Raw genomic sequence first — 22,623 nt, forward strand, 5'->3', positions numbered from 1 at the left:
CCAGTATGAATTTCTTCTCTGTTTGTTTTGTTTGGTTCCACTTCTCTTCATGAATTTATTTTTTAAGTGTAATTTTCTTTTTCTCAGATGGGGATGAGGTATTGAGTCCATGGCTTCAGTTATGAGAATATATTACAGTCCTGTGTTGTTCCATTTTGCATCTATTTGTTGCCTCCTTTAGATTTCATTTACAAATGCTTTTGAGATGATCTGGAGTGGATGAGTTTTCTGCAGGTTTTCTGCACTTATTTTCCTTCTATTGGTCTTCCATTGTTAAATCACATTAGTCTTTTTTTGTTTTTCATCTTACAACATTTCTCAAATGAGCTTGTTTTGTCACTGCTGTCACATCTTCCTGCTTGGTAAGAAGTGCTGGCTAAAGTGGGTTTCAAATCCTCTACTCTCATTGTGGTTTCTACCTTACATAGAAGTATAGTTATAGTTATTGTCTGTGTTCTATTTTTTTTAAATCATTAAAAACTTTCTTAAATATATGGGTTTGGGGCTGTATAGTTTCATGCACTATCCTTTCATTTTTATTCTTTCTTCTCTTTAGATGTTGATTTGCACTTCTACTGTAACTGATCCCTTTCAGTCCCAAATCTGTGATTCTATGATTCTAAACAATGCTCTAACTGAATACATTTAAAAGATTCTGAAACCACTCCTGTATCACTAATTAGTCCTTTCCTGTTCATCAAGATACATTTAATTTTATCTTTTTTTTTTCATCTTTTTTGATTGTTTGGTTTTTGCCACATTTAGAACTTTCCAACTCTGACCAGAGCAAAGCATTCATGCTACCCCAGAATTAATAGTCTATAAACCTTTGACTTCTTTTTATTCTTTATCTTGAGCCTTATTTTCCAACAAAATTTTTTAAAACCTTTCTACCTTATTCCTATCTTTATTTCATAGTTAACAAATATCAAAGTATATACTGAATTGACTCCTGAGGATCTCCTGAAGACTTTTTTAGACTTTCTTTACTTGACATTCTTTACAATAGATGTTGGTGCTTAGCCTGGAACTAACTTTGTGGTAGTTTTTTGATTGTGCTCAAAATAAGCATTGTAAGTTCAGATGACCAAACACTTCCACAAACTTATTGTCTTTGTGCAAATAATTAAGCAATTTCAATCAATCCATTATTTTTTCATTTTTTTGTGTGTCATGGACCATTTTTGTAGTTTGATAGAGCCTATGGACACTCCCTTCTTAGAATAATGTTTTTAAATGGATCAAATAAAATATAATGGTTTAGAAAGGAAACCAAATATGTTAAAATATAGTTACTTAAACACATTTTTAAAAAAGGTACATGAACCCACATTGAGAACCCTGCTTTTTAGACTCTATTGTGAGCCTTCTGTCTTCTCTTACCTTTCTTTGGTAAACTGATGACCTCTAAAGTATATTTCAAGTCGCTGTCTATGAATGTGTGATCTCATGTGTTTCCAAGGGTTTAACTATCATATCCACAAAGGTGATTATTTCTACTCTTCTCTTTTATTGATGCCTTCGTGGAGAATTTATAAGCCATTCTTTTCTATAGCTTCAACTTCCTCTTATATTCTGACTTAATTTATATTAAGAATATCAATATTTATGTGGTTCTTCTAGTTGCATGTTGAATTGTTGATTATTAGACAAAAAGCTCATATATAGAGGAGTATTATCCATTGCATCCATCCATCTATCCATCCATCTGTCTATCTATCTATCTATTCTTTATCTCTACCTATTTATCATCTCTTTCTCTTTCTATATCTCACATATACATATATATATATAATTTTTTAAAACTGATTTTCTTAGCACCCTGAGATTTTCTTTTTTGCCTTTTATTATCGAAGGAGGCCAAATCAAATGTTGGGCCATTTGTATCAGTTCCATGGCCATAGAGCCTTCACCTTTTGTGATGAGCATTTTTCTACTTAGCCAGGTTGATCTTAGAGTAACATGCAATTTATAGTCAGTGTCATATTGAAAGAATTTGGCTGAAGCTTTTAGAATTTGAAAGTTAGTGGCATGGTTTGCAAGAAACCTAGGTCAATTCCATGTCATGATAAAACACTGAAGCAAGGGGTTTTTTGTGTTTGTTTGTTTGTTTGTTTTGGCGGGATGTGGGCTTTGGTTTCTGATGTTTTATTCCACTTCAAAGTTGTCCACAATATGAATAGATATAATCAGAAGAGAACATTTAAAAGATATAAGAATAAGGGAAATATTTTCATTCATTCAGTTTCACAAATGATGTAAACAGTTCCAAGAAAAGTAGACTAAACCTATAACTTTATTGACAAAATACTTTTAGTATGCTTAATTTAAAATCTATTTTTAAGTGTGCAAACTTTGATTAAAAGTTATTAGGTGTTGGTGTAGAAAGTGGTTTATAGGAAAGAACTTAAGATAAATGGAAAACCAACCAATAGCAAAATGAAAATAGAAAATGTCAATTTTAAAGTATTTAAAAAAAAAAACACCCAATGGGATAGTGAAGGTAGCAAAATACCAGAATGATTTACTCTATAGTTCATACCTGAGGTTCAGATTCTAAGTTGATTTTAAAAGGATGTGCTTTCCCATCTTCTGTAACTTGTGGAGACCATAAGCGAGTTTCTGCCCTGTGAGTAAAACAAAATAATTGGACCCTAAGCTTTTAGAATACCTCCCTGTCCAGCCCAATGAACAGAGATCTTTTCCCCCACAGTTGAATACTAACAGTATAACTTACAAGAATTTAATAAAAATTATTTACTCTATATCCTCATCCTATTTAGTTCTGCATAAATAATGCCATGTCTTTTTTTTTTTTTTTTTTTTTTGTCATCGGGAATGTATCAATATTTCCCTTGAGGATCTTGTGCAGATACTGGGGTAACTAGTTCCAAATCACATGTTTTAAGCTATTTGGGAATGTAGAAAGGCCTAGAAGAATAAACTTTCAGTATTCATTGAAATGGTATGTATAAATTGCTTCCACATTGCTCCTTTCCTTACCTGTATTGTTCAAGGTCTGGAGTTGAAGGTCTGGAGGTCCATATGTGGTATAGGTTATTGCTTAGTGGTCTGGAATTACGGGAATTTGGTTGGCCTCCACTATGGAAATTTGGTTTGCCTAATCCTACTTTTTACTTTATATATTATCTTTTCTACTCATATGTCATCACTCTAATCTAGGCTCTCATCAGTTTTCTCTTGGATTACTCTAATAGTAGCTCTTAGGTTCTAGTTTCCATCTTTTCTAATTTATCCTCTGCAAAGCTCCCAAAATAATTTTCTTAAGGCAAATATATTTATAGCCTTCATTTATTATTTATAACCAGCAGAGAATTTCAAGGCTGTTTAGGTTCAAAAAAATTAAGTGGTTTGCCTATGATGATATAGTTAATAAATGTCAGAGCTAGAATTCAAATTCAGGTCTTCATACTGCTTCCTTGTAGCAGGAATTGCAGGTGTAAGTCACCATGATTGACCCACTTTGGGTTTTACAAATCACTTTCCTCATATCAGCCTTGTAAACAAGATAGTAAATTATTATTATCTCCATTTCATTGATGAGGAAACTGAAGCAAAGATAGTTTAAGTGACTTTTCTAGGTTCATTCATCTAATAAATAAAATGGTGTTCTCTCCAAATTCAATGTTCTTCCCACTAAGTAACTACATTAAGGAATTATATTATCATATGCATAAGAGAAGTCACACAAAAAAGTATGAAAGACTTGAATAGGGAGACATCACTATTATCTGGAAGGAATTAGGAAAGACTTCATAGAAGAGTTCAAATTTGAAGGACAAAAATACATTTCAACAGGCAGACATCTGTATGTAATCCACTGGGGCTAACCTGAGAGAATAAATGAAAGGTACAAAGTAGAGGATGAAGTCAAGAAATAATTGGTAGCTCAGTTTGCCTGGCCTATGGAATGCATAAAGAGGAGTGACATGGAATAAGTAAGGCTGCAAAGATGGATTAAACTCAGATGGCAGTCATGATGTCAAATGAAAATTTCTGAAACAGAATTTCTGAGCAAACTAGTTTAATAATCAATTTTATTAATTATGGTTAGCAGATAATCAATAAGATGAGTTCAGTTGTTCCTCTCAGGAGGATCATAAAAGGAAGAGAACATGTAAGCTAAGGACAAAGACTGTACCAAGAAGGAAAAGGTGGCTCAGTGTCAAATACTATAAAAAGGCCAAGGAGGACAAGAATTGAATCATTGCATTTAACAATTAAGAAGTTATTTATGACTTCAGAGAAAGCATATTCAATATAGTGGTAAGGACAGAACTATTGCAGAGGATTAGTTTTGACAAGAATGTTTGCCTCATCCTTGCAGACTGGATAGAGGGTGAAGGAGATGAGTGAATACAGGTTTTGGAGTATGGAGAAGGAAAAAAAAAATAGAGATCTCAGAATCACAGTTCTTGCAAATGAGAAGGGACTCTAGAGGTCATCAGTTTTCTCATTTGCAAAATGAGACTCTAAATTCGCTGATATAATTCAATCCCTTCACTTTACAGGGGTCTCAGAGAGATTAAATTGCTTGCTCAAGGTCCCAAAGTTAGTTACAATGAAGTTGAACATCTATTTTCTATTCCAAATTCAGGCTCTAAGACACCTAATAGGATGGCCACAGTCTTTTCATTAAAGCAAAAAATAAAATCATCTGAGAGAGATTAGGGTGGAGGTGGAATTTGAGAAGACCTGAGAAGGTCTGGAAAGCTGCAATAGGGTATGTGGCATATAAAGTTAGTGAGTGCTGAATAAAAGAGTTGTTATTTATCATTTTACATTTGTCAGCATAAGGTTGTAAAAGACTCAGAGGTAACTTTCATGATTTTCTTTAGCAATGTTTCACTTCTTGAGAGTAGAATTAGAAAAAGAATACATGATTGGGATGACCCTGGGTTAGGGATTAGCAGAGTGGGAACATCAAAAGGTCAAAGGGGAAAGGGATTTTTTAAATGGACATCATTGAAACGGCTGACTTTAACCAGCTATTAAGCACTTACTATGTGGCAATGTGCCGAGCACTGGGGATAATAATATGTAAATATGAAATGTGAAAAAAGGCAGTCCCTGCTCTCCACAAGCTTACAATCTTTTGCAAAAAAGATGACTTCACATGAAGAAGCTGAAGAGTGGGAGTGGAAGGGTAAAAGGTACCTATGAAGGTATAGTAGAGAAATCAGAGAAATCCCAGAGTAGTGTGGCCAAAGAATAGTCTTGTCTCTCATTGAGCTTGGAGTTCATTAAGAACCACAGATTCTTTTCCAGACGAATGGCTACTTGATCTTGTACTTGTGAAGTTGAGGCTTTAAACCCTAGTATTGGCACATAATTGTGGCAAAGAAAGAGTCTACAATAGTGATTTCTTTTGTAGTCTGGGGATACATATATGGATCTCTTTTCAGAATAATCTTTTTTTTTTTTTTCAAAAATCACTCATAATTTAAGGAAATACTAAATTTTTAAAAATTAGATGTTAATGAAAAGTAAAGATATAATTTTATTCTATCCAAGTTCACGGACACTCTAAAATCTATTCACAAACTTTGACCCCTTGAAGATTAATCCATGGACCTCAGGTTAAGAAATTTTAGTCTAGAAGTTACAATGGGGAAAAGAAGTTTAACTCTCCCGTTTGTCCCAGAGCGTAAATAAAGGAGAGGGGAGGGGAGTAAAAGAATGAAAACATTGAAGAGGTTAAGAAATGTCACTTAAGAAAAGATAGGTTTCTGCAGATGTTAAGTAGAAGTATAAGAGGATTAAAAGGAGTTTGTTGGCATTAATTCTGGTACCTTCCCTCTGTTGATTATTTCCTACTTATTCTGGATATGCCTTGCTTTGTATATATTTGTATGTATTTTGTTTTTCCTATTAAATTGTAAGCTCCTTGAGGTCAAGGATTATATTTTGTTTCTGTATCCCCAGTACTTAGCACAATGACTGGCATATGGTAGGCACTTAACAAATGTTTATTGAAGATTGAAGATTTCCAAAAATTACATTGGAAGGAGGAAAGGAAAGCAGGTATGAACTGGGGACAGGATGACCTCAAACTAGGGATAAGAGTAGTGAAGAAAGGAAAAAGTAATCATAGCAACTGTGGCCTTGCCTTGCCCTTTGCATAGCAGTACGTGCCTAGATGTCATGGATAAGTCTAGAAAGAGTTGTATCACTGCAAATTTACTTACCTTGGACCCCAGCACTGCACTCTTGTGTGAAGGTTGAGAAACATGGTTTCCCCTCTGCCCAGAAAACCCTATTCTTCTCTCTGCCTAAAAGCCTAGACACATCCCTTTCTCTCCTCATAAATCTGTTGTTTTTTCATATTTAAATGCTCCCTCAGTTTCAATGTTTTGAGGGGTGTGTGTGTGTGTGTGTGTGTGTGTGTGTGTGTGAGAGAGAGACAGAGAGAAAGAGAGAGAGACAGAGAGAGACAGAGAGAGAAGGAGGGAAGGAAGGAGAGAGATGGATGATTTGGATGATTTGAACCTCAGGGATATTGTGATGAGTAGAAGCCTGGGATATAAGTTGGAACAAAGGGAGAGAGAATGTTGCTAGCCCTGGCATGGGGCAGGGAGAAGTACAGAGTAGACAGGAATTTCAAGGTCCTAATTAGAATGATAGGACCTTCATGAATGCATCTCATATGGTAACCAGCCCTCTCTCTTTATACACTGACACACACATTTATGTCTCCTTTTCAGATTTTCTCCTGAAATGGATCAAATTTAGATGACATTATTAATGGATACCTGTCAATTTTAAGACACAATTGATGACCTGCTGCCTTAATTCTGTCCTGGGCATCAGCATGAGTCATGGTCTCTGTTCCAAAGCCATCTATGGCCAGAATGATATCTCCAGGGCACAGGTTGGCAGCTGCAGCCTTGCTTCCTGGAGTAATCTGTAAGAAATCGAAATAGTATTAAAATTGTTATCCAGGGTGATGATAAAAAATAATTACAGATTATTCTGCATGGAACAAACTGACTCTTAGTAAAGTGAGTAGCACCAGGAGAACAATTTATACAATAACAGTATCGTAATGGAAAAAACAAAACAAAACAACTTGATAAGACTTTAGAACTCTGATTGATTCAGTGACTAGTGATGTCCGAGGGGACCTATGATGAAACATGACATAACTTCCTGTCAGAGAGGTGATGGAACATAGCCAAGGAGTGGATTTCTTTTACTTCACACTGTACTTATTTTTAATAAGGGTTTTTTTTCCCCCTTCTCATTTTCTTGATTTTTGAGGTTGGCATTAGGAAGAATGATAGTAATAGTAATACCCCCCTACTCCCAAATGAGAGTCATTGTAATATTTTAAAAATTTACAGGAAAGTGGACAAAATGAGGTTCAGAAGGAAGCATAGATAAGCAGGAAAGTTTTGAAAGTAATGTGTTGAATTTAAAAACAAACAAATATTGTGAAATGGAGAATCATGGTTTTATATATAAATCTCTTTTTATGTTGTATTAGAAAATGGAAATGCTTTCTTTTGGTTGGTGTTCCAGTTAAAAAAATGAATATTTAGATATGTTAAGGCTTTTATGCTTGCATTTGTATTTCAATTCAGTGTGAAGGCAGACATGGAGTGAAATGTAATTAATACTGGGCTAAGGGTCAGGAGATCTGACTTTAGGCAAATCATTTAATCACGTTGTGCTTCAGTTTCCTCATTTGCAAAATGAAGTAATTGGATTAGATAATTGCTATGATTCTATGATTTATTCTTTGTAGGGAACTTCTCACAAGAAAAGTACCTTTTTCAATGCAAATACTCTAATGCTTTGCAATTTAGAATTATAGTGGCTAAGAGTCATATAAGTAATATATGCCAGAGGGACATTTTGGAAAGCATTTTGGAGCTAAACCCCCCAAATTACCAACTGTACATATCTTTTGACCCATTTATACCAGGACTATACTTATACCCTAAAGAAATCAAAGAAAGAGGAAAAAAAATATACAAAAATATTTATAGTAGCACTTTTTGTTGTAGTCAGAATTTGAAATTAAGGGGCTGTTCTTGTTTTGAGGAATGACTAAACAAATTCTAGCATGTGAATATAATAGAATATCATACCATAACAAATAATGGAATGGACATTTTCAGAGGAAACTGGAAAGACCTTTATGAACTGATGTAAAATGAGATGAGTAAATCTAGGAAAACAATTTATACAATGATAACAAAACGATAGAGAAAAACAACTTTGAAAAAACAATCTTTGAAAGATTTTGGAATTTTGGTCAATGCCACGATAATCCATGAGTCAAAAGAATGAAAATGAAATAGAAAGAAAGAATGAGAGAGTGAAAGACAGAAGAGTGGAAGAGGAAGGATGAAGAGAGAGAAATAAGGTGGAGAAGAGAAACAGATTTTCTTTTTGTATATTTTCTCAGCATTTAGCCCAGTTTCATTCATTCCTTTATTGTGATTCATTAATTTTTATTTTACAAGAGTCTCTTGTTTATTTTCATAAGGCCAAATGCAAAGATGTTTTCAGTTTTGGTTTGAAATCATTGTCAGCAAGATGATGCTTCATCTTTAAAACTCACGTTTTGCATAAAGTGTATTTGACTGTATTTGAGAGGAGAAGCAGTGGAGACTAGGAAAAATAGGTATATGTTTTAGAACAGGAAGCTGTAGAGACTGCTGGTTCTTTGCAGTCAACCAGCCTAAGCACCACACTCACATGACTGACTACCCTACTGAAATCTTCACTCTGAAAAGTTATTGAGACAATTAAAGCTTGTTCCCATATAGTAATACATTCTAGCTATTGGTGCCAATTTGAATTGGTTGTATGTAGGTGTTTGGACATGCCTCTTATATCAGGGCAAAATAATAGTACAGTTTGTCTTTAATTCCAGACTTCTCTGCCAAAGAATCTTTGTAAATCTGAAGGACTAAAAAAATATGTGGAAACCAGCATATCATGTTCATTTGTGCAATTAAATTATCTTCAACCAATAAACTCATTAATCTATTAGAATTTATTAAAAACTATATTACTAGCAAAGTAATAAGCATTAAGGATATAGAAAAGGGGAAAAAAAACTGTTTCTTCCCTCAAAGAGCTTACATACTAATGGAGAGTGTGTGCGTGTATGTGTATGTGTGTGTGTGTGTGTGTGATGAATAATATAAATAGAATGATACATAAAAGATATATATGAAATAAGTGGAAAATAATTTGCCCCCTCCCAACTAATCCCGAAACTGAGTCACAATGAATTCTTGAATAAAGAAATCATCTAGATTGCTTGTAATAATTCTAAATTTGAATTATAATTACTGAATAATTCTTTCTAGATTTCTTAGTTTAAAATCAGTCTACTCTTATTTTATAAAATAGGAAACTGAGATCCCAAAAGGAGGTCAATAAATCTAATATTTATTAGGTACTTTAGTATGTGCCAGTCATTGTGCTAAGAGCTAATGAAATAAAGAAGGGCAAAAACTAGTCCTTATTCTCATGAGAAGTAAGAATGATACCAGGAATTTGAATCTAGCCTCTTCAACTCTAAATTTGCTCTTTCCATCATATGCACATGCCTTATTTTAAAATATCATATGATCATAATAACTCTATTAATATTTTATTCTTATGGCTCATAATTGATTGGACTTCATTCTCCCTCACTTCTGCCTCTCCCCATGTCCTAATGCCTTCTTGTACCCTCTCCCAAACAAGTTGTTTTAAACCTATTTTGCACATACTTATGTTTGTATGTATTGCATCTTTCAATAGAATGGAAGCTCTTTGAGGACAGAGATTATTTCATTTCTCTCTTTGTAGTGCTTTAAGAGCACTACTAAGTAGGCACTTAATAAATGCTTGTAGTTGAACATGATTGATTCTTCTTTTTTTTTGTAATTAATAGTATTTTATTTTTTCCAATTATATGTAAAGATAATTTTCAACATTCATTTTGGTAATATTTTGTGTTCTAAATTTTTCTCTCTCCATCCCTTTTCTCCCCTTCCCCAAAGACAGCAAGCAATCTGATATAGGTTATATATGTACAATCATTTTAAACATATTTCCTTATTAGTAATGTTGAAAGAAAATCAGAACAAAAGGAAAAAAACATAAGAAAGAAAAAAGAAAAAATACATTTAAAAAAGAGAAAATATTATGCTTCTCTCTGCATTCAGACTCCATAGTTCTTGCTCTGAATATTGATGGCATTTCTATCATAATAACATGATTGATTCTCAAAGGTTATATCAGCAGAACGCAAATCCACTAAAGGCTTGCATTCTGTTGATATATTCATAGCAGTGTGTTTCTAAATCCAGGACATCTTGAAGAACAAGTTTTTCTCTTTTCTTCTCCCTGTTTCTCTTCTTTCCTTCCCTTCTTTCCTCCCTTCTTCCCTCCCTCCCTCTCTCCCTCCTTTCCTTTTCCCTTCCTTCCTTCCTCCCTCCCTTCCTCTTTTCCTTTCTTCCTCCCTCCCTTCCTCTTTTCCTTCCTTCCTCCCTCCCTTCCTCTCTCCCTTCCTCCCTCCTTCCCTCCTTTTCTTCCTTCCCTTCCTTCCTTTCTTCCTTCCTTACTTCCCTCCTTTCCTTTTTAATTTCTTAACAAACCAAACTGTTTATATATATATATATATATATATCCTTATACACACACACACACACACACACACATATATATGTCTACATAGTCATGGACCTCTTTGGCAGTCTGAGGAAACCTATGGACCCCTTCTTAGAAAGACTTCAGTAACAAGGGTGGAAATAAATGGTTCTCCCACGTCTAATTAAGTTCACAGAAGAAGTTCATGACCAGAAAGTTGGCTCTCAGGTTATTATATATATATATATTTTTTTGACCAGCATCTTGTGAAAATCATCTGTTGTGACATTGTGTTTAGCACAAGTATGGTTACTCACACCAAAGAAAGTGTGCATTCTAGCAAAGGAAATACTTACTGTGATTAGTATGAACATTTACAACATGAAATTTATTTTGCTCTCAAAAATGTACTCTAATTATGAATGAGCATATATGGTGAAGAGATAACAAATACTCCTGACTCTGGGAATAATTAGCACTTTAATATTTTCAAAGAACTCTACATTTATTATTTAATTCAATCTTCAGACAATATTGTGAACTAAGTACTATTATTATCTCTATTCTATGGATTAGGAAATTAGAGATACTACTAGTTATTGACTTGTCTAGGATCATATTGATCATAAGTGATTGAACCAAAATTTGAATTTAGGATTTTCTGACTCCAAGTACTGTGGCATTTTATTCCTTACGCCATTCAACTTGTCTCATTGACTATTCCCATTGAAAAACTTTCTTATTACCATACTAATTATTTCTTATATATGCATAACAGTGTATTCCTGGGTCTAGAAGAACAACAATTGAAGAGCAACATTTTTGATCAAAACCAGAGGGTGTGTGTGTGTGTGTGTGTGTGTGTGTGTAGTGTGTATTTGATGAATCCCCTTGGCTTTCTGGGGTAGCCTTATAGACTCTGAAAATAGTGTTTTTGAATAATTGAAGGAAATGCTAAATTTTGGTTAGGTGAAAATGATGTCATTTTCTTCTCATTCAAGTTCAGACCTTCTGAAATTTTTCAGCAGTCCCTTTGTTGGTCTCTGAATTCCAAGTTAGTGAAACTCTGATGTAAACTGTGTTTATAGGGATAAGAAGAAATTCTAAAATTTCAGTATACCTTAGACATATTTGGTGAAAGAATAAGCTTTTTCTATTTTTAAATGTACAAGACTATGCCTTTATTCCTGGTAGTCTAAACATGAGAAAGTGTGATCTTTTCTCTTTTAAATATTTAACTTTTCTGACATTTTAAAACAAATATTAATCATAAACATACGGTACTGATTTTGGAAATCAGTTGGGCTTGGATATGTAACTTGTGGGAAATGAAAAATCCATTTGTACAAATGCAGAATGTGATTTGTGTCCTAGAATTATGGATTTTTTTTTAGAATATTAGTTTTGGAAGGAACCATACAGCTCATCTTTTGACAGATAAAGAAAATTGAGGACCAGAGAGGTGCTTGAAAAGTTGGAATCAATGTTTAAGTTTTTTAACTCCAGATGATTTGATATGAAGTGGTTTTTATTATTAATCTCATTTCTTGAATCTCTCTGAAGACATTGGAGTTTGGTGGGAGAGATCTTTGATTCGATTCTATCTTGTCATTCAGGAAGTTGACTAGACTTTCTTACCAGATTGGGGGTTGTTGCTTGGGAAGAAAAAAATTATTTAGAAAGAGAGTAGAGCTGTTGAGAAGAAGGATTATCTTGCTCCTTCCTTTTCTGGGCTTCTGATGTAAGGTTGATCATTAAATTGCCTTATTTTAATAGTACTATGTCAATGGTTGGAAGTCATTAATGCAGCAACTTCCTGTATAACTTTGTGGTGAATGACCTTAGATATTTTGTGCAACATGTTTCAGTTAATTGTATAATGTATCACTAAAGAGCAGTGCTATGGGAATCTTTTTGAGCCTCTGTTCTGTCATATGCAAAATGAGGATAGCATACTAGATAAGGTTCCTTCTAGTTTTAAAAACTGAAGAAAAAAATCTTTTAAGTTTTGTAAAAAAAAAAAAAAAGTCATATACATTTCCATAAAGTAATGTAGTGAGGGTATCATGAGACAATGATATTCAAACATATTAAATACAGCAACAGATAAACTAAATGAAGTAGTAGAAAGCTGAAGAAATTATGAGTATAATTTAAAATCCCTTGTTAGAATTTCTTGTTAGCTCATATTTAGTTCAGACTCCACTTTTTATGTGAATCCTTTCCTACTTCCTCCCAGCTTTTAGCACTTTCCAGCCCCTTGCCAAATATCTTTGTGTAACACACACACACACACACACACACACACACACACACACACACATCTCTCCTGAAAGAATATAAGCTTCTAGAGGGAAGGAATTGTTCCATTTCATATTGATACCCTTAGTGCCTGGCATACAACATGTACTAAATAAATGTTTGTGGATTGATAATTTCTGCCTATTTACCCTGAAATAGGGAATTAAGTTAAAAAAATTCATAGATTTAATGTTTTCTATGTGAAGAGATTCATTCCTTTCCCCTAATAAGTGGGTAGGCTACATGTTGACATAATCTACACATGTGATTTTTTTTTTTCAGAGTATGCCTTAGTGCTGAAGACAGACAGCTAAAATGAGGTGGGTTTTTAATGATCTGCTTCTCTAATCTAAAATTAAAATTTAAGTGCCTACCTCCTTTATTCTTTATTCTCAGCTTTAGAGGTCTATTCCCCTTCATTCCAGAATGGGATTCCCAAGTCCCATTCACAGATCCTCTCAGCCACAATAGTCTGGCTTGAATTCCTTGGTCCATTCTTTAATCTGAAGACCACTCAGTTCTCAAGAAATCTGGATCATGGATACATTGCCCACATTACTATGAAATTAATTGCTAGCTAACTTCCCCCTCCTCAAAGGAAGAAGGAAATATAAAACAGGTACTATGTATCCATAATCTCAAAAAAGTCAAATTTACTCAACCTGACAAACCTGTTTACCTCTCCCTGAAATTCACTGAACATAGGTTAGACTTTATGTTATAGTTCTCATCCTTATATAAAATGCATCTTCCATTTTTAAAATGGAGAAAAGTTGACTACATTAATCGGTATTGTAATTGAAAAATATTGATGCCAATCAGTGATTTAGTTATGTAAGTTTCCATTCTTTCCTGTGGAATTTAATATAAAACTTTTGATTTGCAATTTTTCTCCCCTTCCCCCACTTTACATGTTTTTTTCTTACAACTAAATTCCACAGCTATCAGTATAAGTGATGGCACTTGATTATTCCAAGTAGTTAGGTAAGAGTTATTACTAGGTTTGTTGTCCTGATTTAAAGATGTCTTCCTCCCTCCCTCTTTCCTTCCTTCCTTCCTTCCCCCTTCCTTCTCCCTCCCTTCCTTCCCTCCTTCCCCCTTTCCCCCTTACCTCCTTACCTCCTTCCTTCCCTCTTTCCCTCCCTCCCTCCTTCCCTCCCTCCTTCTTCTTCTTCTTCTTCTTCTTCTTCTTCTTCTTCTTCTTCTTCTTCTTCTTCTTCTTCTTCTTCTTCTTCTCTTTCTCTCCCCCTCCCTTCCCTCCTTCCTTCCTTTCTCTTTCTTTCTAAAATCACATTAAATGGAAAAAATAGTTGTCAATTCAATTACAAATGTAATTAAGTGACTACTTGTGCAAGGCTGTTTGTTGTAATATCAGATGTAAACATATTCACCACACAGCATTGCAGTTTAGTAGGATAGAAACAGGACTTGTAATTTCATTGGTATTAGGAACTTTGATATGAAGAAACTCCTACTTTTATAAATTGACATCTTCTCTGCAACCTAAAGTCTTTGAAAGTTATATAAACAAGGCTTCTGAAACTTTTTCCACTCATAAGCCCTTTTTGCCTGAAAAAATTTTATGTGACCCTGGGAATATAGGTATATAAAATAGATATACAAATCAAACATTTATTGATAATAAATTATAATTTTGTGATTCTCCACATTCAGTTATAAGGTCCAATATGGTTGCAAAACACAGTTTAAGAAGCTGGGGCACTGAGAAATTAAATGATTTATCCAGTATCACAAAGTCCATATGAGTCAGAGGGAGGGCTTTGAACACAGATTTCATTCTTTAGTCACTATACTACTTTGTCCCTATTGTGCCCCACTGTGAGTTAGTTAGTAGGAGGAAAAAGAACATATAGGCATAATTATGTTACAAAATAGGGAATTCTCCTGATAATCAGCTGGAGATAAGCTGTGCTAAAAGCAAAGACATTCTTGACTTTCCTTGCTGTTAATTTTAGCTTTCAGAAGGTAGAGAGGAAGTGACAAAGAAAAATGTTGTTCTGGGCCTGGGTTTGGCTAATAAGGAATAACTTGTTAGAAGTGTAGAGATGTTGGGAAACTTGAGGGCAGCAGCCATGTTATCTTAGAATTTTTGACAGATAAGGAGTAAAACACCAGACAGAATCTGACATGTACTCCAGATTTGGGGAAAATAGATTTCAAAGAGTTTAGTGAGATGACCCCAGGGACTCTGAAAGGGATGTCCGATAAAGAAGGATGGATACAGAATGGAATTTTGGTGACATAGTCACACTTGATTCTAATGAGGCAGTAAAGGAGGTGGGTATCTACATAGCCTAACTGTGACAGAGAGCTAACATTTCCACCAATTTAGATGTTAAAATAATAGATTTGGATATTGTTATAGTGGAAATGAAGGCAGGTAACTAAAGATTAATGTAATTTTTAGCTCTTATGTGGAGGTATTTCTAATTAATTTTTATCTAGAATATATATTTAGGAGAATGACTAACTGTGGCTGCATCTGTGTAGCAGTTCCAAAATAGTTTTCAGTTTAAATCAATTATGGAGTTGGTGATTGTGTGAACATTGTCATCCCAAATATGCAGCTTTGCCTTTTAGTGAATTTACTGACTACATGATTTTTTAGCCAGGTTAATAGCTGAGCCAAGATGGCTCAAAGAAATAGCAATAGCAATAGTGATAGCAATAGCAACAATAAAAATATTTTGGTCAGGGACTAGGTCTTTGATATATCAGTGGTGTATTGGTTCTTTTACCTACCTTTTGTCTTTGAATGGTGAAGACATGTATTCTTTTGAGGTGGATATGCTAGATGTCTTAGATCAGGGGGTTCCTAAGTCAAGGTTCAAGAACACTTAGTCTTTCCATACATAAATTTCAAAGGGTTTGTGAATTTGAATAGGAAAAAAATTACATCTTTATTTTCTCTCACTTCTAAATGACATCTAGCATTTCCTCATGATTAAATTCTGTGTTAATTAAATCCTCAGTGATATTTTGAGAAGGGACTCCATGGACTCCCAGATTGTCCAAAGAAGTTCAGATTGTGCTGGGCATCATAGAAAACAAGAATTTGACAAATGGTAGAGAAAACTGTTCAATCATTTGGTATCACACAGATGCAACTGTTCCTTTAAGCCACGCTGCTCCACATGACTCATGATGTAGAAACATGAAAGTGGAAAAAAAACCCAACAACAACAAAAGATTTTGTCTATGCAACACCAAAAATTTGGAAATATATGGATAATAATTTTTTGCTTGTTTAGGTGCTAACTTAATGAAGCTATTATAGTTTTTTTTTTTTTTTTGCTTTCTTATAACTTCAATGGGAATAGTCACAGAAATAGTTGTGGCTTTAAACATAAAAAATTACCGAACATTTCTTAACTACCTACTTTATGCAATGGGATCCCTAGTTTTGGGAGATGGGGTGGGGGGAAGATACAAAGCAGATGGAGAATGTGGATTCTGCCCTTAAAAATTTTATATTCTATTTAGAAAGACAAGATATGCACATAAAATAATATATCAGCTGTACAAGTCATTTCCTTGGAATAAAAAGTATTATAACATCATGGTAATCTTTCCAATTATATGAATAAAAGGAATTGGCACCTTACATACCAACATGTCAAGAGCAATACCTATTTCTTTAGGAGTTGATGTAATTTATCCTTTGTTACATTTGAAGCCTATTTCGTCAATTAAAGTAAAGGAAAAACAGTGATCTAGAAACTACTAAAATAGTTTTGAGAAGAGATAATGGAAACTTTTCCCCTTTGTAAATCCATAAAAGGTATTGCTTGGTCCAAAGTATCAGAGTATTTTCTGCTTAATTTGCCTAAGAACATTTCTTGGTTTCAATCAACTTAGCTTGTTTAATGTCACAAACTTGCATTTATGTTCATATATTTTTCAAAATGTGTGAAACAAAATTTGACATGGTCCTTGATTTGCTTCTGTATAAAACATTGTTTCTTAAAGATATCTGAGGAAGACATTTTCTCATTCACTCTCAGGAAAGTGAATGAATAGGACAGAAATAGAACACAGAAGTGTTTTCTTTGTACAGAGTATTGTGCAATGAATTTTCAAATTAAATTGTCCCCAAGTTGTTAAGAATGTTTATAATAAAAAATAAACAGAAACAAAAATTATGGCACAATATTCTAGTGTTTCAAGGATTCAAGAAGGTTTTGTTAAGAGTTTATAACTAAAATATACAGATAATTTTCTATTAGAAAAGGTGAAGCATCATATTCTTGAAAAAAGCCAATTAGATTGGGATGTACTTTAGAATTCACAAATTCTAGATTATTTGTCATGGCTATGCGTCATAGCATCATTGATGCAGAATTGGAAGGGACATTAGAAGCCAATGAGTCCAACTTCTTCATTTTACACATGGGAAAACTGATGTAACAGAGTTAGAGTTCACTATGCAAAAAAAAAAATCCCAAGTGTGACTTCCCCCTTCTCCCTCTTTTACTCCCTACCTCTGCAATTCTGAGGAGACATTTAAACCTAGGTCTTCTTGGCTCTGAGTTCCATGTTCTACCCAGTTCTAAAATCTTTTACTTGTGTGATAATACTTGAAGTATTTCTAAGCAAAAGAAAGATGTATTTCAAAAGAAAAAAAATTTTTTTTAATATTATATTATTAGGCAGGCATATTACTATTACATCCTCCCAAGACACTTATCTGATAGTTTTTCATGGTAGTTCAACTTAACAATTTTAGTTTTAGAAAATTACTCAAAATGTTTGGAAAAATAGGAACATATAGTAACAATATCTTTCCTATCTGTATTAACGATTTGTCAAGCTTAAATTAGCTAACCTAAGTTATGCATTGCGTATATCTCCCAGATAAAATTTACATCAGAAGATAAACATGTTTAATCCAAAGGAACAGCTGCCAAATCTCTGTTCTTTTCTCCCCTTCTTCCTTCCTGCCAGAGATCATATAGCCATGCAATTAAAAGGAAAGGGAATTGAAGGCTGGGGAGTAGGTATAGGAGATCGTAGCAACTTGGACTTGCCAAATTCACCTTTTCTGAATTCTGTTGTCCCTCCCCAGGGTCTTGACTTCAAACTAGTGAACTTCCCTTCCTTCCTTCAGCAACCACGGACTGGTTGCTGTCATTCTGATAATGTAAACACTTAGCAAGCTCATTCCCTTTTCTGTCATCATCCAAAGCCCATCCTGCCTGATTTATTCACACTGTCTTCCTACCTCTGCAAGCTGATGCCCAGGAAGCAATAGCCCCTTCCCATCTCCTCCCGGTTAGGTCTCAGCCAGTGCTCACTGGACAGATTTCTGCAGCTCTTGGGAAACTGAAAGACCAACATGTGAAGCAGAAAAGCCTCTCAGAGAGAAAGTAAGAGAGGGAAACACCTACCCTGGTGATGATTAAAGGTTGATTAAAATCTATGCCTCCTGAAAGCCTGAATCCCCAGGGCGCAGGGCCTGGGAGAATGACATTCTGTGGCATGATGTCCTTCGGGTTAGGCTCCCACGAGTGGCACCTTTCCTGTCTCCACTATGAACAGGGAAAGTGTGGAGGAAGGTCTTGCCAACAGCACCTCTTCCCAAAAGGACAGCTAACACTCTTAAGTATCGGAAGAGTTTCCCTTCTTGTCCCACAGTGGCAGCTTCGCAGCCTCTCCACTTTATCCTTGTTAGGGAGTGACGTCGCTACTCCCCCCTCCTTCTCCCTCTCCCCCCACCCCCACCCCCCAAAGGAGAGCGCCAACTTTGGTAGTAAGAGAAAGTCTGGACGCCAGGGAGTTTACAAGAAATGCATTTGCTCTGTGCACGCTGCCTCTGCCCATTCCTGGGCAAGAAGTGAGGAGGCTTCAGGTTACAACTTCCTATGACTTTCTTAAAGCAATACCTGGCCTCTTGTTGTTTCTCTTGTTTACCACCTATTTGATACACAGCTAGGTACTTTAGGCATGAGCAAAGGGAGGAAGGGCTGGGTACACACCCTGGAGAGCTTTATGTGAAAGGCATTGTAATTAGAATGGGTTATTGAGCATATGCCACCAACTCTGCCTAACTGTGTTTACCTACCTATTTAGATAAGATGTGTAGAAGAAAGATAAAATATATGTGCATATCATGTATGATGGATATTTTATCCTAGAAGCCTCCTGGGTAGGAAATTCCCTCTATTCAGATTGATAACTGCTTAGCAGTTTCGGTTCAGAGAATTGCCTGGGGCATTGAGAAATTAAAGGCTTGCTTTGAGTCACACACATATATACTGATATATATGTATGTATTTATGTATATTTATATATGCTGAAAAATCTATAGGTGTTTTTATATCTAAGCTTTATTAGTATATATCAGAGTAATCTGTTTCTTTGGTTCTAAGATTAGTTTTCTATTCATTATGGTGTACCTCTCACTTTGTCACTGCTTTCTTGTCTATCTCTGCTTCTCTTTCTGCTGTTACTCTTTCTTTTGGTGTCTTTTTTCTTTGTGTCTGCTTTTCCCCCTCTGTCTCTTTCTGTGTTTGTCTCTCTTTTCTCCTGTCTCTTTCCCTTTCTCTCCCACCTCTTTTCTCTTCACACTTTTCTTCCTCCTCCCTCCCTCTCCCCTTCTCGCTGTTTTACTCCTCCCCTCTCCTTCTGTCCCCTTCCTCCCTTCCCACACTTACACATACAGAGTCAAGAAAGATTTACTAAATACCAACTACATGCCAAGCATTGTAATAAACACTGGGGAAACAAAAAAGAGCAAAAGACAGTCCCTGGTCTCAAGGAGCCCACACATACACATACATGTCGCTGTTTGTCTTTGTTTATGTGCAGGGTGTCCCAAAACTATTAAGCTTTTAAATTGCATTAAGACTTTTGAGACACTCTTCATAGCCTACATGATTCTTGCCCTTTATTAACATAGGAGTATACACAGACACATACACAGGGACATAATAGTGAAATGTGACAGGGATGACAGACCATCAAGAGCTGTGTTTTGGTGAAACAATATTACTGCTCTATTAACAGCTTTCTTTTAGATACTCTTGAGTGGAGTGTTAAGGTGTTAGTCACTGGTTAGAGAATAGTACCATAAGATCTTAGGTTTAAAGTTGGAAGGGAACTTTGAAGTTATTTAATCCAAAGCGTTCCATTTATATATGAAGAAATGAAGAACCAAAAAAATTGTTTTGCCCAAGGTAACACACATATTCCATAATAGAACTTATGGAAAAGGGTATCGGCCAAAGGGGCTGTTATGTTTGGGACTAGAAATTCTTTTGTTGTCTCCCAAAGAATTGTGAAATTTAACTTTCTGGTTCTTAAAAATAATGGGTTTAAGTAGTTTCTGGAGAATGAGGGAAGTTGTGTCCATAAATCAGGGAAGAATGTCATTCTCTGTGTAAAATGTGGCTGCTGGATAAAAACATGAAGCTGAGGGTAGATGGAAAAAAAATGAAGGTGTGCAGGTGATGGGGGCGATGTAATAGATATTACTAGCAAGTCCAGGGTGGTTTGGTGGAGGGGGATATTTAGAAAAGAAATTGGTAGACTAGACATAATTCTGGACTTAAAGTTTGCAGATCTAAGTTTACATCTCATAACCAACACATTCTATGTGATCTATGTGATCACTTTATTTCTGTGATCCTCAGCTTTTTTGTCTATAAAATGGGGGTGAAAATAGTTACATTATCTATCTCTATGGTAAGAAATGTATTTGGTAAATCTTAAAGTATTACATAAATGTGAGTTGCAAGTGTTGTCCAATGATTTCTTGCATCCCTACAAGTGGTGCTCTCCTGTGTGCCCTCTGGATCATGCACTCATACATTAAAAATTTAGATGGACCTGAGAGACTAGTCTATTCACATCCTCTCATTTTACTAATCAAGGAATTGAGGTTCAGAGAAGTGACTTTCCCAATCACATGGCTAATAAATGGTAGAGCTGGGATTTAAACTCATATTCTCTGATTCTGTCATGGATTCTTTTTACTGTGCCAGTCATACCAGAGGGGAATGGGAATAGGTTATATAAGGTGGTTGGAATAATTACTCTCTTCCATTCAAATAATTGGTAGAAACAAATCATTCCATACATGATGAAGTTTATGGTGACAGAGACAAAACACACAGACATACACAGACACACAGCAACAAGAGAGGAGAGAGCTTAGAAAACATTCTTGCCCTTGTTGGAGATATCAGTTGATCAATAAACATTTATTAAGTGTTATGCCATCACTGGAGATAAAAATACAAAAAAAAAGACTATCCCTGATCTCAAGAAGCTTGCATTCTACTACCACTGAAACATTAGGAAGGTTACTTTTTAGCCAGGGATGATGGAACAAACCTGTCATCCTGGCTATTGAGGAGGCAAAGAATGATGGATTAAATTTGGGAATTCAGAGCTGCATTGGGATTAAAAAGAGATCTGCACTGTCTGGCATCATCTGGCATTGTGAGATCCCAGGAATGGAAGACCACAGGGCTGCCTCAGGAGACCAACTGTCTTAGGTTGAAATAAAATGGGCCAATGGTTCCATGGAGATCAATAGTGGGAATAGCTTCATGGATGGTGGTTGTGTTTCCAACTTCCATGAATATCTTCAAAAAGTATGTGTGTGTGTGTGTGTGTGTGTGTGTATACACTTAAAGAGATTTACCATCTTGTCCTGAGAAACTGCGGACTAGATAGTTATACCACAATCTTTTAGAATATCAGGAATAAAGAAAGAAAAAAAGAGAGTTGAACTTTACCTTTGGCTCTCTACCTACTTTATAGTTGCTTAAGGAGAATAGTACTTATGGAGAAAGGTGTTGGCCAGAGGTTCTGTTATGCTTGGGACTAGAAAGTGGAAAATGCATGCCTCAAGCTGCATTCAGAGTTTATCAGTTCTCTCTTTGGAGTTGGATAACATTTTCCATCATGGGTTCTTTGAAATTTTTTTTTGGGGGGGTCAGTCTTGATCTCACACTTGATTATCATTACAGTATTACATTTATTACGTACAATATTTTCCTGGTTCTACTCATTTCAGTTTGCATCAGTTCATATAACTTTTCCCCAGTTTTTCTGAAATAGTTCTGCTTATCATCTCTTATAGCATAGTAGTATTCCATTACAATCATGTTCTGCAACTTGTTCAGCCACACTCCTACTGATGGCCAATTTTATTTTACAATGTCTTTTTAATAGGTTCTCCATAGATATATGTGACTGTTACATCTTTGTAATATGTTTTTGCTAAATATAGTATTTATTTTGGTCATGAATATAATGGATCCTCCTTCCCTCCCTCCTTCCCTTCTTTCCTCCCTTCCTCCCTCCATCTCTCCTTCCCTTCCTTCCTTCCTTCCTTCCTTCCTTCCTTCCTTCCTTCCTTCCTTCCTTCCTTCCTTCCTTCCTTCCTTCCTTCCTTCTTTCCTTCCTTCCTTCCTCCCTCCCTCCCTTCCTTCCATTTATACCCATTTGTTGTGATACGGGATCCACCTGCCAATGGCTGCCAAAGGTCTAACTCAGACCTGTAGAATGGATCTCTTCAGGAGACTGAGAGGCAATTGCATTTTCTGACCTCTCTCCTTTTTCCCTCTTGCCTCCAATTTATTTCATTCCCAGTCCACAAGGAACATCTTCGAAGGCTGCTTTGCAAGTCTTTCAAGTTTATGATTCACAGCTGTGGAGGCTCTCGGAGATTTGATC

At 35.3% G+C, this 22,623-nt stretch overlaps 1 protein-coding gene across 3 annotated transcripts in view; it reads right to left on the reverse strand.

Annotated features, from left to right (window-relative positions):
- PDLIM3 (PDZ and LIM domain 3) overlaps positions 1-18,621 on the reverse strand; it is a 45,886-nt gene extending 27,265 nt beyond the window's left edge. Inside the window, exons 1-3 of one of the 3 annotated variants that reach the window (XM_003773008.4) lie at positions 18,327-18,621; positions 6,774-6,925; positions 2,543-2,627 (exon numbers count right to left, since the gene is read on the reverse strand). In XM_003773008.4, coding sequence (XP_003773056.1) covers positions 2,543-2,627; positions 6,774-6,925; positions 18,327-18,419 — 330 coding nt within the window. In that variant the 5' untranslated portion in view covers positions 18,420-18,621. The remainder of the gene's footprint in view (positions 1-2,542; positions 2,628-6,773; positions 6,926-18,326) is intronic. The other 2 variants (XM_031943859.1, XM_003773009.4) reach the window with 2 other exon arrangements.
- Between the last annotated feature and the right edge of the window lie 4,002 nt (positions 18,622-22,623).

The sequence above is a fragment of the Sarcophilus harrisii genome, chromosome 6 (genome assembly GCF_902635505.1).
Source record: "Sarcophilus harrisii chromosome 6, mSarHar1.11, whole genome shotgun sequence".
Lineage (NCBI taxonomy): Eukaryota > Metazoa > Chordata > Mammalia > Dasyuromorphia > Dasyuridae > Sarcophilus > Sarcophilus harrisii.